The sequence below is a fragment of the Prionailurus viverrinus genome, chromosome C1, assembly GCF_022837055.1.
Source record: "Prionailurus viverrinus isolate Anna chromosome C1, UM_Priviv_1.0, whole genome shotgun sequence".
In the NCBI taxonomy this organism is placed as follows: domain Eukaryota; kingdom Metazoa; phylum Chordata; class Mammalia; order Carnivora; family Felidae; genus Prionailurus; species Prionailurus viverrinus.
In genome coordinates, this window is record NC_062568.1 from 3,045,038 (window position 1) to 3,062,908 (window position 17,871).

At 43.5% G+C, this 17,871-nt stretch overlaps 1 protein-coding gene across 8 annotated transcripts in view; it reads left to right on the forward strand.

The window, feature by feature from the left end:
- Positions 1-5,915: 5,915 nt before the first annotated feature.
- LOC125173512 (general transcription factor II-I repeat domain-containing protein 2-like) overlaps positions 5,916-17,871 on the forward strand; it is a 30,468-nt gene continuing 18,512 nt past the window's right edge. For 2 of the 8 annotated variants that reach the window (XM_047872749.1, XM_047872743.1), the window contains exons 1-5: positions 5,916-6,178; positions 6,662-6,762; positions 11,319-11,545; positions 12,648-12,734; positions 17,499-17,622. In XM_047872749.1, coding sequence (XP_047728705.1) covers positions 6,722-6,762; positions 11,319-11,545; positions 12,648-12,734; positions 17,499-17,622 — 479 coding nt within the window. In that variant the 5' untranslated portion in view covers positions 5,916-6,178; positions 6,662-6,721. Of the gene's footprint in view, positions 6,196-6,661; positions 6,763-11,140; positions 11,546-12,647; positions 12,735-16,027; positions 16,153-17,498; positions 17,623-17,871 lie in introns of those variants that run through there. The other 6 variants (XM_047872746.1, XM_047872744.1, XM_047872747.1 and 3 more) reach the window with 6 other exon arrangements.

Genomic DNA, 17,871 nt, shown 5'->3' on the forward strand with positions numbered 1-17,871 from the left:
TCAGCTCCCTCCCATCTTCACCTCCCTTCGGATGTGTCCTACATCCCATGGTCCTTCTCTGCCAGGTCACACACAACCTTCTATGCCAGAATCTCTAAGCGCCAAGGTGAACATGCTGGAATCATCCTTCTCAGAAGGTTTATTTTCTCTGGGAATTCACAGTCCCAAGACTAGTCTCAACAAACAAAGCTGCATTTTCCCACTCTTCCTTCTTTTAAGTATCTATTCAGAAAACGTAAAGGACAGGGGCCGCCTGGTGGCTCAGTCAGTTAAGTGTTCAACTCTGGATTTTGGTTCAGGCCATGATCTCATGGTTGGTGAGTTTGAGCCCCGCATCAGGCTCCACAGTGCTTGGGACTCTCTCTTTCTCTCTGCCCCTCCTGCATACGCTCTCAAAATAAATAAATAAACTAAAAAAAAAAAAATAAATAAATAAAAGAAAGAAAGAAAATGTGAAGGACACGGCACTTCACATCTATTGCTACATAGTCAGATGGTGTTTCCAAATCAGTCCTGACATGTGGGAGCCCACCTCATGTTGGATACTTCTCAGACTCTTCCTTCCCCATATTCCCCTCTAATGGATCCACCAAGTTTTCTCTGTCCCAGGACTTCCTTGTAGAGAGGAGCTGCCTTTTGGGAGCTTCCTGGCATATTTACCGCATTCCTGGTGTGTGTGTGGGCCAGGAGTCCCTCAGTGTATGACTCTCGTCAAGAGACCAAACCCAGGCTCCCACTACAGACACTGGAAGGGTTCCGGACACTCTACCGCTGACATCACCAAGTGGCCCATGACTCGCCCTCAGGCAGCTTGGCTGATCTGACATGGGACTCCTATCTGGAGCAAGTGATCCTAAGACCCGTGACGACAGGGGCAGATGTGTCCAGGCCCACAGTGCCAACAGCAGCATCCCGTCTGGGCTGGTTCCTGGGGCTCCCGCTACCCAGGCTCCTTGGTTTCTGCCCTTTTTTCTCTGCCAGCTGTTCTGGCCTTCCTGTTGCTGTTGCGAGCTACTGGGAGCTTTTCAATAAATTCCTTTTCTTCTTGAGTCGGCCAGAGTCGTTGGCTGTTTTTTGCAACGAAGAACCTTAACACATGCATCCGTTCACTGGCTTGAAGATGACGCATTCTGTTTGTTCTACTAGTGGTTATCTTTATACGTTTCAAAGATGAGCAGATATTATCACTGTTTGTTAAAAGCCCAAACTACAGTAATACTTCTTAATCATCATTCTCTCTCACTGTTTTTAAAACTAGCTTGTTTTTTTCAAGGCAAGAAAAGACGAGGACAGATTTAAGGCATTTGATCCTAGAAACATATGTACATTTTTCTAACAGCCTAAACCTCTTCAGCACAAGAAAAGAACCTGAGTGCGACAAAGCAGTAGGGTACAGAGGTGGGGAGCAAGGCCTCTGGAGTCAGGCCCCCTGGGTTTGAATCTCGGCTTAGCAGCTAATTAGCCTTAAAAGTCAGAATGGCCTTAGGCCAAAGTCAGCCTGGACTGAAAGGTATTGATATTTCTAAACAAAGAATGTGCAACCTGCCTGTGCACAAATAAGAGAACTCACAGGCTAAGAAGACAGCATCCTTCCAAACAGTGTTCAGGTTCCTAAATCTACAAGGTTTAGTGTGAGGATGGTAGTTACCCTCTCAGGTAAATGTCCCTTTGTGTGACCTCCTTTAACGCAGTCCCCTAACCCTCACCCTCTTTCAAGCTTCTGCACAGGGCAGGGAAGGACAACTAGGGGGCTGTTTAGGAACAGAGGCCCAAGGCCCAGGTGAGGGATTCATACCAATTCTTTTTTTTTTTTAATGTTTATTTTTGAAAGAGAGAGAGAGAGAGAGAGCGCGCTAGCGTGAGGAAAACAAGCTGGGGAGGGGCGGGGGGGGGGGGGGGAACCGAGGATCCAAAGCAGGCTCTGTGCTGACAGTAGATAGCCCCCAGGTGAGGGATTCATGGAAGGCTGTACCTGGCTGGGTAAGAGTCCCCTGGCTCAGGAGAAGTGGCCACAGGCTGGGGCTAGACTGGAAGGCCTGGAAGCTGCTACCACATTCTCTGGAACATCTATAAGAGGAGCAGGATCTTTTTATCTATTATTCAAGTGTCTCCAGCAGCATGAAAGCAATGTGGGCATCAGTCATTCAGCTGGCACCACGTGCCAGCCATTGTACGGGGGTAGGACGGGGCATACAAACCTACTGGCCTAGAAGTGCTCTGACAGCTGGAACTCGGGGCGGCACCGAAGGGGGCACCTGCCTCAGTGGAGGGGAGGCGTCCAGGAGGAAGTGATGCTGTTCAAGACTCAGAGGCGGGGGAGAAGGAGTCTGACTGGCCTCTGAGCTTTGGCCAGGAGAGGCGGATCTTCTCTTATGACAATTCCACCGAAACTGAATCCAGGGGAGGAAGGGGGAGACCCTAGAGGCAATGCAGGCTGTCAGAAGGAGGAAGGGACACCGGGAGGCAAAAACACAGCAAAGCAGACTGCGCTCCACATTCACGGCTTTCACTCTGCGCACTTCCCTGGCTGCCCTTCCTGGAATTTGGATTTGGAATCTCCCTGCCAGTCGTTTTCCCTGGCTGGTTTACCTCTTTAGACATGCATAGGCAGGATTTCTTTTGTTTCTATTTTAGTCAATTTCAAACAATGAAGTATACAGAAAGAAAATGATACTTCTGTTCCCAACACCTACATACATAAACCACTGTTAGGCTCTTGGCAATTTGATTCCTATCATGTCCCTACACATATCCCCTCCCCCCATAATGAATAATAGATTGTTTTCAATCATTTGCTTTTCAAAACAAACTGCCTAGAACCATCAGGTAGAAGATTAATGGTTACAATGGGTGATGAAGCTGACAACACCCGAACAGTCTGATCGATTTTAACTTCGCTGAAGTGGGACAACCAGACCCTAAGTGCCTCCTAGAGGAAGGCAAGAGAATTACACGCCACCAACCATGAAGTCTTCCTGCAAAAAACCCTGAGCCTTAATGTAACGGAGCCTCCAGATCTAACTACCAGTTTAAAAGAACACTGAGGTTGGACGAATATGTTCAAGATACCATGAAGAGGGGCGCCTGGGTGGCTCAGTCGGTTGAGCATCCGGTTTTGACTCAGGCCATGATCTCACGGTTCGTTGAGTTTGAGTCCCACATTAGGCTTTGCACTGACAACGCAGAGCCTGCTTCAGATCCTCTGTTCCCCTCTCTCTGCCACTTCCCCACACTCTCAAGTGCTCGCTCTCAAAAATAAACATTAAAGAAAAAAAGATACCTTAAAGGTGCCATCCAAATCCAGAATGAGGTCAAATTCTATAGGACAAATGACTTGGTTTCTTCAATAAATAGATAGCATCTAAAAGAGCTTTTCTATTAAAGATTTTAAATGATTTGAGACAATAACAACCAAATGGAATCTGTAGAAACTTTTGAATCTTAATTCAAGCAAACCAACAGTAAGAAGGCATTTTGGAGACAGAAAATTGAACACAGACTAGCTATTAACTGGTATCAAGCCAATATCATGTTAATGTACATAATAAAGTGTTTATACGTAGAATGATAGGATGCCTAGGATTCACATTAAAATGCTCAAGTAAAAAAAAATGAAGGGGGGGGGAAGTAAGGCAGGGAATAGTTGCAAAAAATTTGGCAAAAATATTGAAATTTTGAACCTGGGTGATGGGTAAAAGTGGATTCATTTTTTATTCTATTTAATGTATGTTTGGAAATGTTCATAATAAAATCCTTTTTTCTTTAATGTTTATTTATTTAAACTTTTTTTAAATGTTTTATTTATTTTTAAGACAGAGAGAGACAGAGCATGAGTGGGGATGGGGCAGAGAGAGAGGGAGACACAGAATCTGAAGCAGGCTCCAGGCTCTGAGCTATCAGCACAGAGCCCGATGCAGGGTTTGAACTCACAAACCTCAAGATCACGACATGAGCCAAAGTTGGGACGCTTAACCGACTGAGCCACCCAGGTTCCCTAATGTGTGAAATCTTTATTGCAAACTTAAAAAGAATTTTATTATGGGGGCACCTGGGAGGCTCAGTCAGTTGAGTGTCCGACTTCGGCTCAGGTCATGATCTCACAGTTCATGAGTTCAAGCCACACACCGGGCTCTCTGCTGACAGCACAGAGCCTGCTTCGGATCCTGTCTCCCTCTCTGCTTTTCCCCTTCTTGTGCTCTCCCTTAAAAATAGACATTAAGAAATATTTAAAAAATTCACGTCTATCAGTGTGACTGCTTCTTTATTATTTAGATACCTATAAGTGGAATTATTAAATACAAGGAATGAAAATTTTTACCTTGATTGGAAATTGACAAAGTTCTCTGTGAGTGACTGTAATGAGGGGGTTCAGGGCACACTATCCCGAAGTATGGCACCTTGGCATAGTGAATATTTTAAGCTAAATGAATTTGAACAAAGCAGGTGCAGAGAGGACTCTGAGGCAAAGGTACCCTCCCTGTATGCGGAGGAAAGGAGCACCCTTTTCTCCAAGACACCAATGAGGAATATGAACCAACAGGCCTTGCTGTTTTCTCTCGTTTCCCACACTGAGCTCATACTCCTTTGTCCCATTCTGTGTTCCCACAAGTCTCCACTCTTCATCAAAAGCATAAAACACTCAGGCTTAACCACTTCTTCAGGTCTTCCTTTTGAAGGCTCCCCTGTTACACAAAACTTACGATGAAGAAACTTACATGCTTTTCTCTTGTTTATCTCTTTTGTCCCCCACCCCAGAATTTAGGAGGATAGAGCAAAAAAATAAATAAATAAATAAAAATAAAAAATGTATTTTCTTCCCTACAGTAACAATTTGCCAGTTTCCCACAATCCTAAAATACTGCCCCAAATACTGTTTGAGGTTTTAAATTCTGTTAATCTGACGGATACAAATGGTATCTTATTAAATTGTATTTTCCTGACGGTTGTATGGTCCAGCACGGTTTCACACTCTTTTGTGCTACTTAAACGTCTTCTGAAAATTGCTTTTCGTATCCTTTGTCCATTTTTGTCTTTTATTAATATGTCTCTTATTACTGATTTAAAACAAAATTTTAAGTGAACTCTCTACCACGTGGTGTTGAAACTCACAACCCCCAAGATCAAGAGTCTCATGCTGCACGGACTGAGCTACCCAGGCACCCCTCTTATTCCTGATTTTAATAACAATGCTTTTTACTTAGCGTCATCACATCTTTCACTTTTACAGATAGGCATTATTTCAAATGCTATGGTATTTTATTAATAACACCTAAATCACAAGTTTGTTTCGAGAAGTCCATGATAAAATGCGTGAAAAGCAACTACGCCGGGCACAAAACAGGTATTGATTCGGGCTAGAACCATCACCAACGTCACTGGCGACGTGGCGGCGGTGCCCGGGGTCGAGAGACCGCCCCCCCAGTCCCTCCTGTCGGGTCGCAGCCTCTGATGCCCTGCGCCTCCCTCTCGGCTACGAGCAGGTGGCGGCCTCACCGGGTTAACTGAGCGCCTGGAACCTATCTACCCTTGCTCACGAGCGGGCAACGAGTGGCTGCTTTTATGACTGCCATTCACTTTCTCCGGACCCACCGACAAGGGTGTACCGGGACGTGGGACCACCCGCCAGGTCCCCAAACCTAACAGGGCTTGCACCTTCTTCTACTCCGCCAACCTGAACCGAACACCGAACCTCCCACGAAAACCGACGAAAACCGACCAAGATGTCCGCTCTGCGCGCAGGCGCAGCATTGGTGGCCCTGACTCGAGACCCCGCCCCCAGGCTCGCGCTCTCAGTCTCCTCTTGGGGCCCGCGTCTCGGATTGGCCCAGAGACTGTGCGGGCTCTGATTGGCCGACGCGGAGGCACGAGGGCTCCGTCTCCTTCCGGAGAGCGTTCAGCACGGGTCTAGAGTCCTGGGCGGCCGCTGGGAGGGCGCTGCAGATCTGCTGGCGCCAGGGGCTTCCTGCTCGGCTCTGCAGGGCGCGGTGGCTCGCTGGGCCCTGGGTGGGCGGGGCCGCACCCCCGCAGTCGCCTGTAAAGGAGGGACCAGACTGTGCGGGTTAACTTGAGAAGTGGCGGCTCTAGGTTCTGGTGCGAGACTCCTTATTTGTGTTGTAAATTTGGACGGAGGTAGAGATGGACGCTGCTCTCCTTAACACTGAGTTCTCAGTCTGGAAAGGTAAAGACATTTGAACTGTAGGTACTGATTTTTTACCTGTATGGGGGCTTTATTTTGGCCCCGGTGTGCCTTCATTTCAGCAGTTGGTAGTGGAATTAATTTTTAAAAACATCGAAATTATTTGAAAACGCGTGGTGAAGGGAGCCGATGAGAGGGAAAGGGAGGAATTCTTGGAAGCTTGCCTAATACCTTGAGGAGTTACCATTTCTAGGTTTTGGCAGAAGTCACGGTACGGGACATCTGACCTACAGACATTTACCAAAAATTATCTTTTTCGACATATTTTGTTACTCCCCAGTGTGAGCAAAATATTCCAAATATAACTAACTTTAGGATGAGGCCTAATTTTATTACAAGTAGAATTCTTACAAATAGAATTTATTACAAATTGAAACTTATTGCAGATACTAGAGGCAAAACGTACATAGCATGGAATGTCAAAGGCCCTGTGATGAGCCTAATAATCTTGTCCATTTTAAGCAGGAAAAAAAGCAAGATGAACTGAAGAAAATGAGTTTTTTTTCCAAAGGAGATAGATAGAATATGCGGAAGATGAGATGTCAGACGATGGAGGTAGAGATGAGGTAATTATATATACAGCACGTAGCATAATGACTTACTACTGTCAGAATCCAGAGTAAAGCAGTTAAACTGCCTTGTTTAATCTCAAAAGTGGTATCCTGAACACTTTCTGACTAGTTTCACAAGCCCACCCTCTAGACTCAGTGCTAAAATCTGACAGTCACTTTTAGAAAAAAAAAATTACAGACCACTCCCATGAGCATAGATGCAGAAATTCCAAACAGAATCTTATCGAGTCAACTACCCGTGTCCTGTAAAAAGAATAATGATACATTGTGAGAAGTGAGGTTTGTTTCCGGGGCAATGCAAAAGTGTTTTTTGTTTGAAAAGTGATATTGGTTGCCTGGAAATACTGGCTTGAAAGGAAATCTCTTGATTTGTCAGACTGCCCCATTAAATTTCTTTAGTTTGTATGCCCGCCAAACATCTCTGTTTCCATATTTATTCTTTTGACAAATGTTTAGGTCCCTACTACATTCTCTGCTTCTGGCTGGGAGCCTCTGTATTAGCATTTGAATATGGTCGGGTTTAAGTTAAGTCCTGAAAGAACTGAGGTGGATGAGTGAGGACACAGCTAATGAATAGTGAATGTTTCATGTCTGCCCCCACCGTGCTCGGGCTTAATGCATTAAGTGACCATATTAGGCAGGCGGCATCAGCCCCATTTTATAGATGGGAAAACAGATTTAGCCATTAACTAACTTGCCCATGGTTTTAGAACTAATAAGCGACACAGCCAGGATTATCCATGGTTCTGCAGAATCCAAAGCCCTTACCCCTTCCCAGCTCATTTTTTTTGTCTTCCCCCCCAAGCATTCGTTGTGAGAGGCAGTCAACAATCGTTTATTGTCCACTTTGAGCAACGAGTTATATAAAAGAAACTTTCCTCAGCCCTATTCAGTCTAGTAGTTGTTTTAATCAATCAAAAGTAAATTATCCATACATACCGTTTGATTTTAATTTAAAACATTAAATATATATTCATTTACCAATCCTTTGATGTGGGACTAACGTTTTGTCTTTGACTTTGGGTTCAGCATTGGAATAATTTGTCTTCCCTGTACAAAGTACACCCATAAGTGCATCTTCTGTAATTTGAAGGTTTTTTTTTTTTTAAGTTTATTTTTATTTATTTTGAGAGACAGCGCGTGTGGGGGAGGGGCAGAGAGAGAGGGAGAGGGAGACAGAATCCCAAGCAGACTCTGCACTGTCAGCACAGAGCCGGATGTGGAGCTCGAACTCTGTGAGATCATGACCTGAGCTGAAATCAAGAGTCAGACACTTAACTGACTGAGCCACCCAGACGCCCTGAAGTTTGTTTCTTTTTTTTATTAAAATTTTTTTAAATGCTTATTTTATTTTTGAGAGAGAGAGACAGAGCATGAGCAGGGAAGGGGCAGAGAGAGAGGGAGACACAGAATCTGAAGCAGGCTCCAGGCTCTGAGCTGTCAGTACAGAGCCTGACGCGGGGGTCAAACTCACGAACCTCAAGATCATGACCTGAGCCAAAGTCGGATGCTTAACCGACTGAGCCACCCAGGTGCCCCAAGTTTGTTTCTTTAGAGCAAAGAAAACCAGAAAGACTACTAGTAAAGCAATTTGAATACTCCTACGTATTTACCATTTTTTCCATCCTTTTATGGCTGCTCACCCACACCTAACCTGACTACAGGTTTTTAAGCTTTATCTAATATGTCCAAAGCATTCAACTTGGTTTTCATAGATTTAGTAACTTACTTTTTGCATGATTGGTTTGTATGATTTGGTTATGTAATTGAAACTGCAAATACGATGGTCACTTGCAGGTTTGGAAAAAACGCAATTGATGCTTTTTAAGGATACACTTTAGCCATATGGAACAGAAATGCCCGGGTGTATTTTGAGTACCATAGAGGAACCTGCTAGCCACACATGCTTGGCATTTCATGGATGGCAAGTTAGTAAGTCCTGTTTGGAATTCAGACTGTCATTTAATCTAGCCATAGATATGTTATATGATGGTTAGACACAGTTAAGAGAACATCTAATGTATTATGATGGTCACTATACATTGCATTAGCTTTCCATACCGATCAGCCAGAAAGTTCTTGGTGAATGCAACTTTTTATTTTATTTTATTATTTTTTTAATTTTATTTTTTGTTTTTTAAAATTTACATCCAAATTAGTTGGCATATAGTGCAACAATGACTTCAGGAGTAGATTCCTTAGTGCCCCTTACCCATTTAGCCCATCCTCCCTCCCTCAACCCCTCCCGTAACCCTCAGTTTGTTCTCCATATTTATGAGTCTCTTCTGGTTGTCCCCCTCCCTGTTTTTATATTATCTTTGTTTCCCTTCCCTTATGTTCATCTGTTTTGTCTCTTAAAGTCCTCATGTGAGTGAAGTCATATGATTTTTGTCTTTCTCTGACTAATTTCGCTTAGCAGAATACCCTCTAGTTCCATACACGTGGTTGCCAATGGGAAGATTTCATTCTTTTTGATTGCCGAGTAATACTCCATTGTATATATATACCACATCTTCTTTATCCATTCATCCATCGATGGACATTTGGGTTCTTTCCATACTTTGGCTATTGTTGATAGTGCTGCTATAAACATGGGGTGCATGTGTCCCTTCGAAACAGCACACCTGTATCCCGTGGATAAATGCCTAGTAGTGCAGTCGCTGGGTTGTAGGGTAGTTCTGTTTTTAGTTTTTTGAGGAACCTCCATACTGTTTTCCAGAGTGGCTGTACCACCTTGCATTCCCATTGGTGAATGCAACTTTTGCTTTGGAACTCAGACTCTGGTAGCTTAGAGGAAAACAGGAGTAGTCACATAATATTTTTCTTAGGCTGATAAGCATGTGATGTGGTTCTTGACTGTTCACACTGGTCACCCTTGGTCATTAAAGTGTGGTTCTTATAATCCTTGATTAGTGCAGCATGTAGTAATACTGTTGCAATTAGATGAACTTTTAAGGTAACCAGAACCTAAAGCTGGCTCATTGAAATTATTTCATTAAAACCCTCATCTTTTGGGACACCTGGCTGGCTCAGTAGAGCATGTGACTCTTCATCTCTGGGCTGTAAGTTCAAGCTCCACGTTGGGTATAGAGATCACTAAAAATGAATAGATTAAAAAAATAAATAAATAAAACCCTAATCTCTTTCACCTAACTTCCCTGATCCCACATCATTACCATGCCAGATGCACAGGTCCCCCTCATCTGCTTGCCTATAAATTGTGTTCATAATCAGTAATGCTAATCACATGTACTTATCTCTTCCTATGATGTGGATTGAGGGCTATATATATATACACACCAGTTTGCTGGGGTTGCCTTAATAAAATATCACAGACTGGGTGGCTGAACAGCAGAAGTTTATTCGCTCACAGTTCTGAAAACTGGAAGTTGAAGATCAAGCTGTTGGCAGGTTTGGTCTTCTGAAGCCTCTCTCCTTGGCTTGTAAATGTCTGCTTTCTCAGTGTTTATTCACGTAGTCATTCGTCTGTCATCTGTGGCCTAATCTCTTATAAGGACAGCAGTCATATTGGATTAGGGCCAGTGTAACAACCCCATTTTAACTTAATTACTTCTTTAAAGGCCTGTCTCCAGATACAGTAATATTCTTTTTTTTTTTTTTTTAATTTTTTAACATTTATTTATTTTTGAGAGACAGAGCATGAGTGGGGGTGGGGCAGAGAGAGAGGGAGACACAGAATCTGAAGCAGGCTCCAGGCTCTGAGCTGTCAGCATAGAGCCCAACACAGGACTTGAACCCACAGACCGTGAGATCATGACCTGAGCCAAAGTCAGATGCTTAACCGACTGAGCCACCCAGGCGCCCTCAGTAATATGTTTAGATACTGGGGATTAGGACTTTGACATATGAATTTTAGTGGGATATAGTTCAGCCCATAACACCAGTAATGCCTTCCCTGTATTATGACATGGTTCTAGTTAGCACTGGCAAGATAAAGACAGTGCTTCTATTAATTGCCCATCTTGTTCTTTTGTGTATGGTGAAACTGCATTCAGTGTTTTACTAAAATTGTCATCTTTAGGTATCTAATTTTATAATACCGTGCCCAGTTATTAGTAGCCATGGGGTGGGAATTGATGGTATAATTAGAAAACATGAGACTCAATGTTTGGGGCTTGGCTCTCATTCTAGTCGTCTGTTGTGGGAAGCTTTTCACTTTGATGTATATTTGTATGCAAAAATTTGGCACTCTAAAGGCATGTAGAGCCACCTAAACAGTAGTTGACTTGGCATATTTTCCTAGGGCAGTAGCTTGGATACTCCTAGAAACTAGTTCCTTCCCTGTAAAGATTCTGATTTGATAACTCTAAGTGAAGTTTAGGAATTTGTTTTTCTTTTCCTTTTTCTTAAGACGAGCACATCAGGTGGCGCTGGGAGCTCTCTTACTGCACATTGAGAAGTTCATCTCAGATCAACATAGACATTGACATATGTGCCTGACCACATCTTGCCCTTGCTGACTGTATATGTGGCTGTAACCTCTTGGGCAGGGGGAAGACCTGCTTTCATTGTTGCTACTTCACCTCCAGGCTGTCGTCCCTCAGAAAAATGGTGGGAAGGTTACTACTGCTCCAGAAAATAAAGTCGGGGGGGAAAACGTCTCTGGCTCCCGTGGTTGCTGAGAAACTAACATCACCACACAGGAAGACGGCCACATGGGCCAAATTGCCAAAAGACAGGAGGAGTGCCAAGAAGAGAAGTGGGAACGATGAGGAGGAAGAAGATAAGAACACGGAGTTGGGCCAAGATGGGAAAGGTAACAAGTCCTCTTCCAGAGGCGTTCCTGGCTAGTGGCTACAAGATAGCAAGGGTCAGCCCTGTGTCCTTCCACATTGCTGTTAGAGGCGTTCTGTGAAGATACCCCCCTTCAGAAAGTTGCCGTGGCAATCTCTGGCTGATTTTTCAGGCCTGGCTTCATTGAGGAGGAAATCTCAGTGGACATTTGACCTCTGCTGTCCCCATGACCAGAATCAGTTTTCACTGAACATTATACATTGATTGTTTCTGTCGTGGTGCTGTGAGCCACGCGCGTTAATAGTCCCCCAAACTTAATTCTCAGTGATTTCGTCTTTGTCTTGATGGAATCTATGTAACGTTTTAAATTGTATTGCTTCCAGGAGTGCCTGGCTGGCTCAGTCAGTGGACCATATGACTCTGAATCTCAGGGTTGTGAGTTTGAGCCCCATGTTGGGTGTAGAGATTACTCAAAAATTAAAAAAAAAAAGATACTGCTTCCAAATAAGTAATTATTATATTTTTATTAAAATACAATGGCAATGCATTTAAAGTTATTTCAAAATAAGAGGTTAAAGTGGCAGTGAATTTTTTTTTTTTTTTTTTTTTTTTTGGTTTGTGTATTATAGCCAGATTTACAGGAAGTTTTTCTGAAAGAACAATTTGTTATTCTCATTCTTAATAAGTCTGTCTAATTGATTAGGTAGGTTTTCATTTAGAATCTGAAAAAGAAGATGTGTATTCTACATGGGTCAGAGGGAGAAAGCCCTTCCTATAGGGGTTGGGGACAGTGACTGAGGAAAAGGGCTGTAAGGAAGAAGAGGAAAAGGAAGGTCAGAATGACCTAAATCCGTTCAGTAGAGGGGTGGCCCGTATCAAGGAGTTCAGGCTGTAAGGGAAGCCCTTGGGCAGAGGCTGTTGGATTTCTTTTAGGAACTTGAAGAACTTTCTGATTGATTTAGAAATGCTTTCACAAGTACTCTGACCAGACCTAACCTATGTGTTTTGTGAAGAGTAGACATACCATAGGTATGATATTTGTGATTAGAGTAAAAGCTTCCGGTTTACTCATTAGTGGTACAGACAGATCATTAAAAATATAGTATTCTGGTTTTTGCCCACAGAGCCTATCAAAAAAACACCTGATAAATGGAAGAAGGAGATGGCTAAACAGAAGGCTTCCCCTGAAATCAAAAAACAGAGATTGGAAGGTAACTTGTTTGTTGTGTTTTAAAGCACAAGACAAAACACGGAGACTTGCGTATTGGTTAAGTGTAGGTATGATGTTTGTGGACAAGGCGAAAGCCCAAGTGATAAACAAGGGGATTTTTATTGCAGTTTGGCGTTACAATATGCCAGAATCTTTAACGGAATTTTCTTTTAGCATCATTGTTACTGAACTGATTATTTGAGTTCTTTTCTTTCTTTCTTTTCTTTTCTTTCTTTTCTTTCTTTCTTTCTTTCTTTCTTTCTTTCTTTCTCTCTTTCTTTCTCTTTCTTTCTTTCTTTCTTTCTTTCTTTCTTAACCTTTTTGTATGGCAGTTGAACCACCTGTAACTTTCTTTTTTTTTTTAAAATTTTTTTTTCAACGTTTATTTATTTTTGGGACAGAGAGAGACAGAGCATGAACGGGGGAGGGGCAGAGAGAGAGGGAAACACAGAATCGGAAACAGGCTCCAGGCTCTGAGCCATCAGCCCAGAGCCCGACGCGGGGCTCGAACTCCCGGGGCTTGAACTCCCGGACCGCGAGATCGTGACCTGGCTGAAGTCGGACGCTTAACCGACTGCGCCACCCAGGCGCCCCCCACCTGTAACTTTCAAACTGTTTGTTGGAAACCTGAATTTCAACAAAACTGCTGCTGAACTAAAAACTGGTCTCAGTGAGTTTTTTGCTAAAAATGATCTCACGGTGGTTGATGTCAGAGTTGGCATGTCCAGGTAAATACTGATAGATGAAGAATGTTAAGTCGATGAGCCCAGCATTATTATCCCTGGAGAAATTACGAGTTCCCGTATTTTTCTGTTTCATTGTGGGTTACCAGACTTCTGTCTCATCGGATCCTTCTGTTACCTGCTGTTCACCCTTTAGTGGGGTTTCACATCAGTCTCTGGCAGTTCAAAGTGAGTACAGTAGTCTCATATCCGCGGGGCAAACATTCTAAGATCCCCAGTGGATGCCTGACACCACAGATAGTACTGAACCCTGCGTATACTATGTTTTTTCTTTTACAACCTACCTGTGATAAAGTTGAATTTATAACTTAACCACGCTAAGAGATGAACAACAATACAACAAAATAGAACAAGTGTAACAGTATACTATAATGAAAGTTACATGAATGTGGTTTGTCTCTCTCAAAATATTTTTACTCTGCTATGCACACCCTCTTTCTTGTGATGCTGTGAAATGACAAAATGCCTCCGTGATGAGATGGGGTGAGGTGCGTGGTATAGGCGTTGTGACCTCGCTTTAGAGTGCTGTTGACATTTTGAAGCTAGGTCAGAAGGAGGATTGTCTGCTTCCAGACCACACAATTGACTGTGGATAACTGCAACCACGGATAAGAGGGACTACTATATTTAAAATCTTTCAGTGGCTCTTAGAAAATCCATTGTATTGGGGCATCTGGGTGGCTCAGTCAGTTAAGCATCTGACTTGGATTCAGGTCAAGATCTCATGGTTCGTGAGTTCAGTTCCCATGTCGGGCTCTCTGCTGTTAGCGCAGAGCCCGCTTCAGATCCTCTGTCCCCCTCTTTCTCTGCCCCTCCCCCACTCACATGCATGCACTCTCTCATAAATATAAATTTTAAAAAATTTATTTAAAAAATCCATCATATTAAATTGCTATCCCATTTTTCCAATTGAAATGTTAAAGTAATCCCGAGATTCTCCTTGTCTTTACAGAAACATATTTCCATGATTTTCTACAGTGAGTGATGTTATTTGCCCACGATTATTTTATTCTATTTTACTTTATTATTTCTTAAATATATTTATTTTGAGAGAGCACAAGCAAGGGAGGGGCAGAGAGAGAGGGAGAAAGAGAGAATCCCAACAGGCTCCGCACGGTCAACTTGGAGCCCGAAGGGGGCTCAAACTCATGAACTGTGAGATCAAGTCCTGAGCCCAAACCGAGTCCAGCACTTAATGGACTAGGCCACCCAAGCGCCCCTGCCCAGAATTATTTTAAACTAAGCTGAACATTTAATCGTAGCCCCTCGCTTTGGTGGCAAATATAGGTTCTGTATCACTTCTGCTTTTTTTGCCAAGTTGAATTTCATCTTTCTCACTTCTTTTTCATCAGAAGATATTTCCTGGGTGTGAGCATATTTTATAGTACTCAGACTGTCTTAGGTAAAAACAAACAAAAAATAATAATAGTAACAGGGACACCTGGGTGGCTCAGTCGGTTGAGCGTCCGACTTCTGCTCAGGTCATGATCTCGCAGTTTGTGAGTTCGAGCCCCGTGTCGGGCTCTGGGCTGACAGGTCAGAGCCTGGAGCCTGCTTCGGATTCTGTGTCTCCCTCTCTGCACCTTCCCCGCTTGCACTCTGTCTCTTTCTCTCTCAAAAATAAATAAACGTTAAAAAAAATAATAATAGTAAACATTCATTGAGCACTCACTGTTCCGGGCACTGTTCTTCGTTCCTTATTTCTATTAACTCATTGAACCTGTTAAGACAATCGTCAGTGGTAATTATTGCTGTTCTTCCCATTTCACAAAGAAAATTTAGGCACAGAGAAGTTAAGTAATGTGCCCAACATCACACAGTTAGAAAGTGGCAGAGCTCGGCGTTGAACCCAGCACTCTGGCTCCAGAGTCTATGCCACAACTTTTGTCACATCGCTCTTACGGTTTTTGTTAACTTTTTGTTTGTAATTTGCAATAAATAAGAACCCTTTTTGCATTAAAAAAAAATCTTTCTGTAATAGCCCTTGGGTTTGCTAATACATTCCTCATTAGGAGTGATATTTTTGTTCTAATTCACAAATGCACATGGATTTTTCTTAAAACAAAAATTCAAAACCTTACTTTTAAACTTCATTTTCTATAGGTTTTGGTTAAATTTGGTCAGTTGCTACACAGAAAACTAATAAAGATTTCAGCAGGTGAATTTGCACTGACTTCATCCCTTGATCCAGAACAGGCTTTCTCCATTTTGGCACTATTGACACTTTGGGCCGGGTAATTTGTTGTGGCGGACTGTCCAGTTCATTGCAGGCTCTGTGGCAGTGTGCCTGGATTCTCCCCACTGAGTAGTAGAAGCACTCCCCCAGTTGTGACAGCCAGAATGTCTCTAGACATTGTCAAACTTGCCTATAGGTGAGAACTCCTTTGGTTACTTTATTGGCATTCTTATTGCTGGTTGGTGGAGGCTTAGTTTTAAATTGTAAATGACTCAGTGCTGATTTCCACTTTCACGTCCAGTGTGACTAGCCAACCAGAAGTCATGTGCCTCTTGATCTTACTTGGTGTTTTTTTCCCCTTTTACACCTCTGTAGGAAATTTGGTTATGTGAGTTTTAAATCTGCTAATGATCAGGGAAAAGCCTTGAAACTTAGTGAGACAAAGGTCCTTGGGAATGAAATTAAATTGAGAAAACCAAAAGGAAGGGAAGTAAAGAAAGGTATGTAAACAAGGTAATTTATTTATAGATAACTGTGGGGGCACGTGGGTGGCTCAGTCGGTTAAGCGTCCGACTTCGGCTCAGGTCATGATCTCACGGTTCGTGAGTTTGAGCCCTGCATCGGGCTCCGTGCTGACAGCTCAGAACCTGGAGCCTGCTTGGGATTCTGTGTCTCCCTCTCTCTGCTCCTTCCCCACTCACACTCTGTCTCTCTCTCAAAAATAAGTAAACATTATAGATAACTGTGTATCTAGAAGACTCTGGGTCAGGAACTAGTAGTATCAGATTCTTTCTTATTGTGTACAAGTACTTAGTTACCACCAGGTCACCTGCTTCCACAGCACAAACTTTATCTGCATTGCTCTCACCCTGTGTGCTCTAGCTGCCTGGCTCACCTTCCCTGTCATAGCATCCTTTGTCTACAGCACTCTCTGTCATTATGTACCTTTCCTTCTCTGCCATAATGTTCTCTGCAGGACTCAGTCCTTGACCACCTGCAGCCCATCCATAGAATCTCAGTTTAAAGGTCACTTCCTCAGATCAGAAAAAATTTCCCTTCCAGACTAGATTAAGTCTTTTTTTTTGGGTGGGGGGAGTATGGGGGATTTCCTCTCCTCTCCTCCCCTCTCCTCTCCTCCCCTCTCCTCTCCTCTCCTCTCCTCCCCTCTCCTCTCCTCTCCTCCCCTCTCCTCCCCTCCCCTCCCCTCCCCTCCCCTCCCCTCTCCTCTCCTCCCCTCTCCTCTCCTCCCCTCTCCTCCCCTCTCCTCTCCTCCCCTCTCCTCTCCTCCCCTCTCCTCTCCTCCCCTCCCCTCCCCTCCCCTCCCCTCCCCTCCCCTCTCCTCTCCTCTCCTCCCCTCTCCTCTCCTTCCCTCTCCTCCCCTCTCCTCTCCTCCCCTCTCCTCCCCTCTCCTCTCCTCCTCTCCTTTCGTTCATTTAAGGTAATCTCTCCACTCAATGTGAGGCTTAAACTCACGACCCAGAGGTCAAGAGTTGCGTGCTTTTCTGATTGAGCCAGCCACGCGCCCCTAGGTTAAGTCTTTACTAGATGTTCTCATTTCCCTTTTACTTTTCCTTCTTAGCACTTATCAGAGTTTGTAATTATGTGACTGTATGTTTGCTAGCCTTTTCCTCCAAGGCCACACTCCCGAGAGTAGAAGCCTGTATTTTCATGTACCATGTAGCATAGGCCCTCACCCAGATGTGTGTGCAAACATTTGTTAAATGAAGGAATATGTATTGCTATTAACACTCCCTAACTCTTGGAGAAGTATTTTTCCTCCCTTGTAGAACTTTTGATGCTTATTAGATCTGAACTCAGACTGAAAATGTGCTTTTGTGTTACATAGCTCGAAATACCAAAACACTTTTGATCAAGGACCTGCCTGATAAAGTCACTCAGCGTGAGTTAAAAGAAGTGTTTAAGGATGCCTTTCAAATCAGATTGGTGAGCAAGGATGGGATGAATAAAAGGTGTGTTTTGTACCGGTGTTGAAAAACAATGTATTTCTACTGGGTTCAGACATAACAGAATTTCACTGCATTCTCCCGTCACTTAGGCCTGATTTTAGAAAACAAAAGAGTAGTTATCCAACCTTTCTACCAGTAGGCATAAAAAACTGAAGGGGACAGGGGCGCCTGGGTGGCTCAGGTCATGATCTTGCGGTTTGTGAGTTCAAGCCTCGCTCGCATCAGGCTCTGCAGCACAGAGCCTAGAGCCTG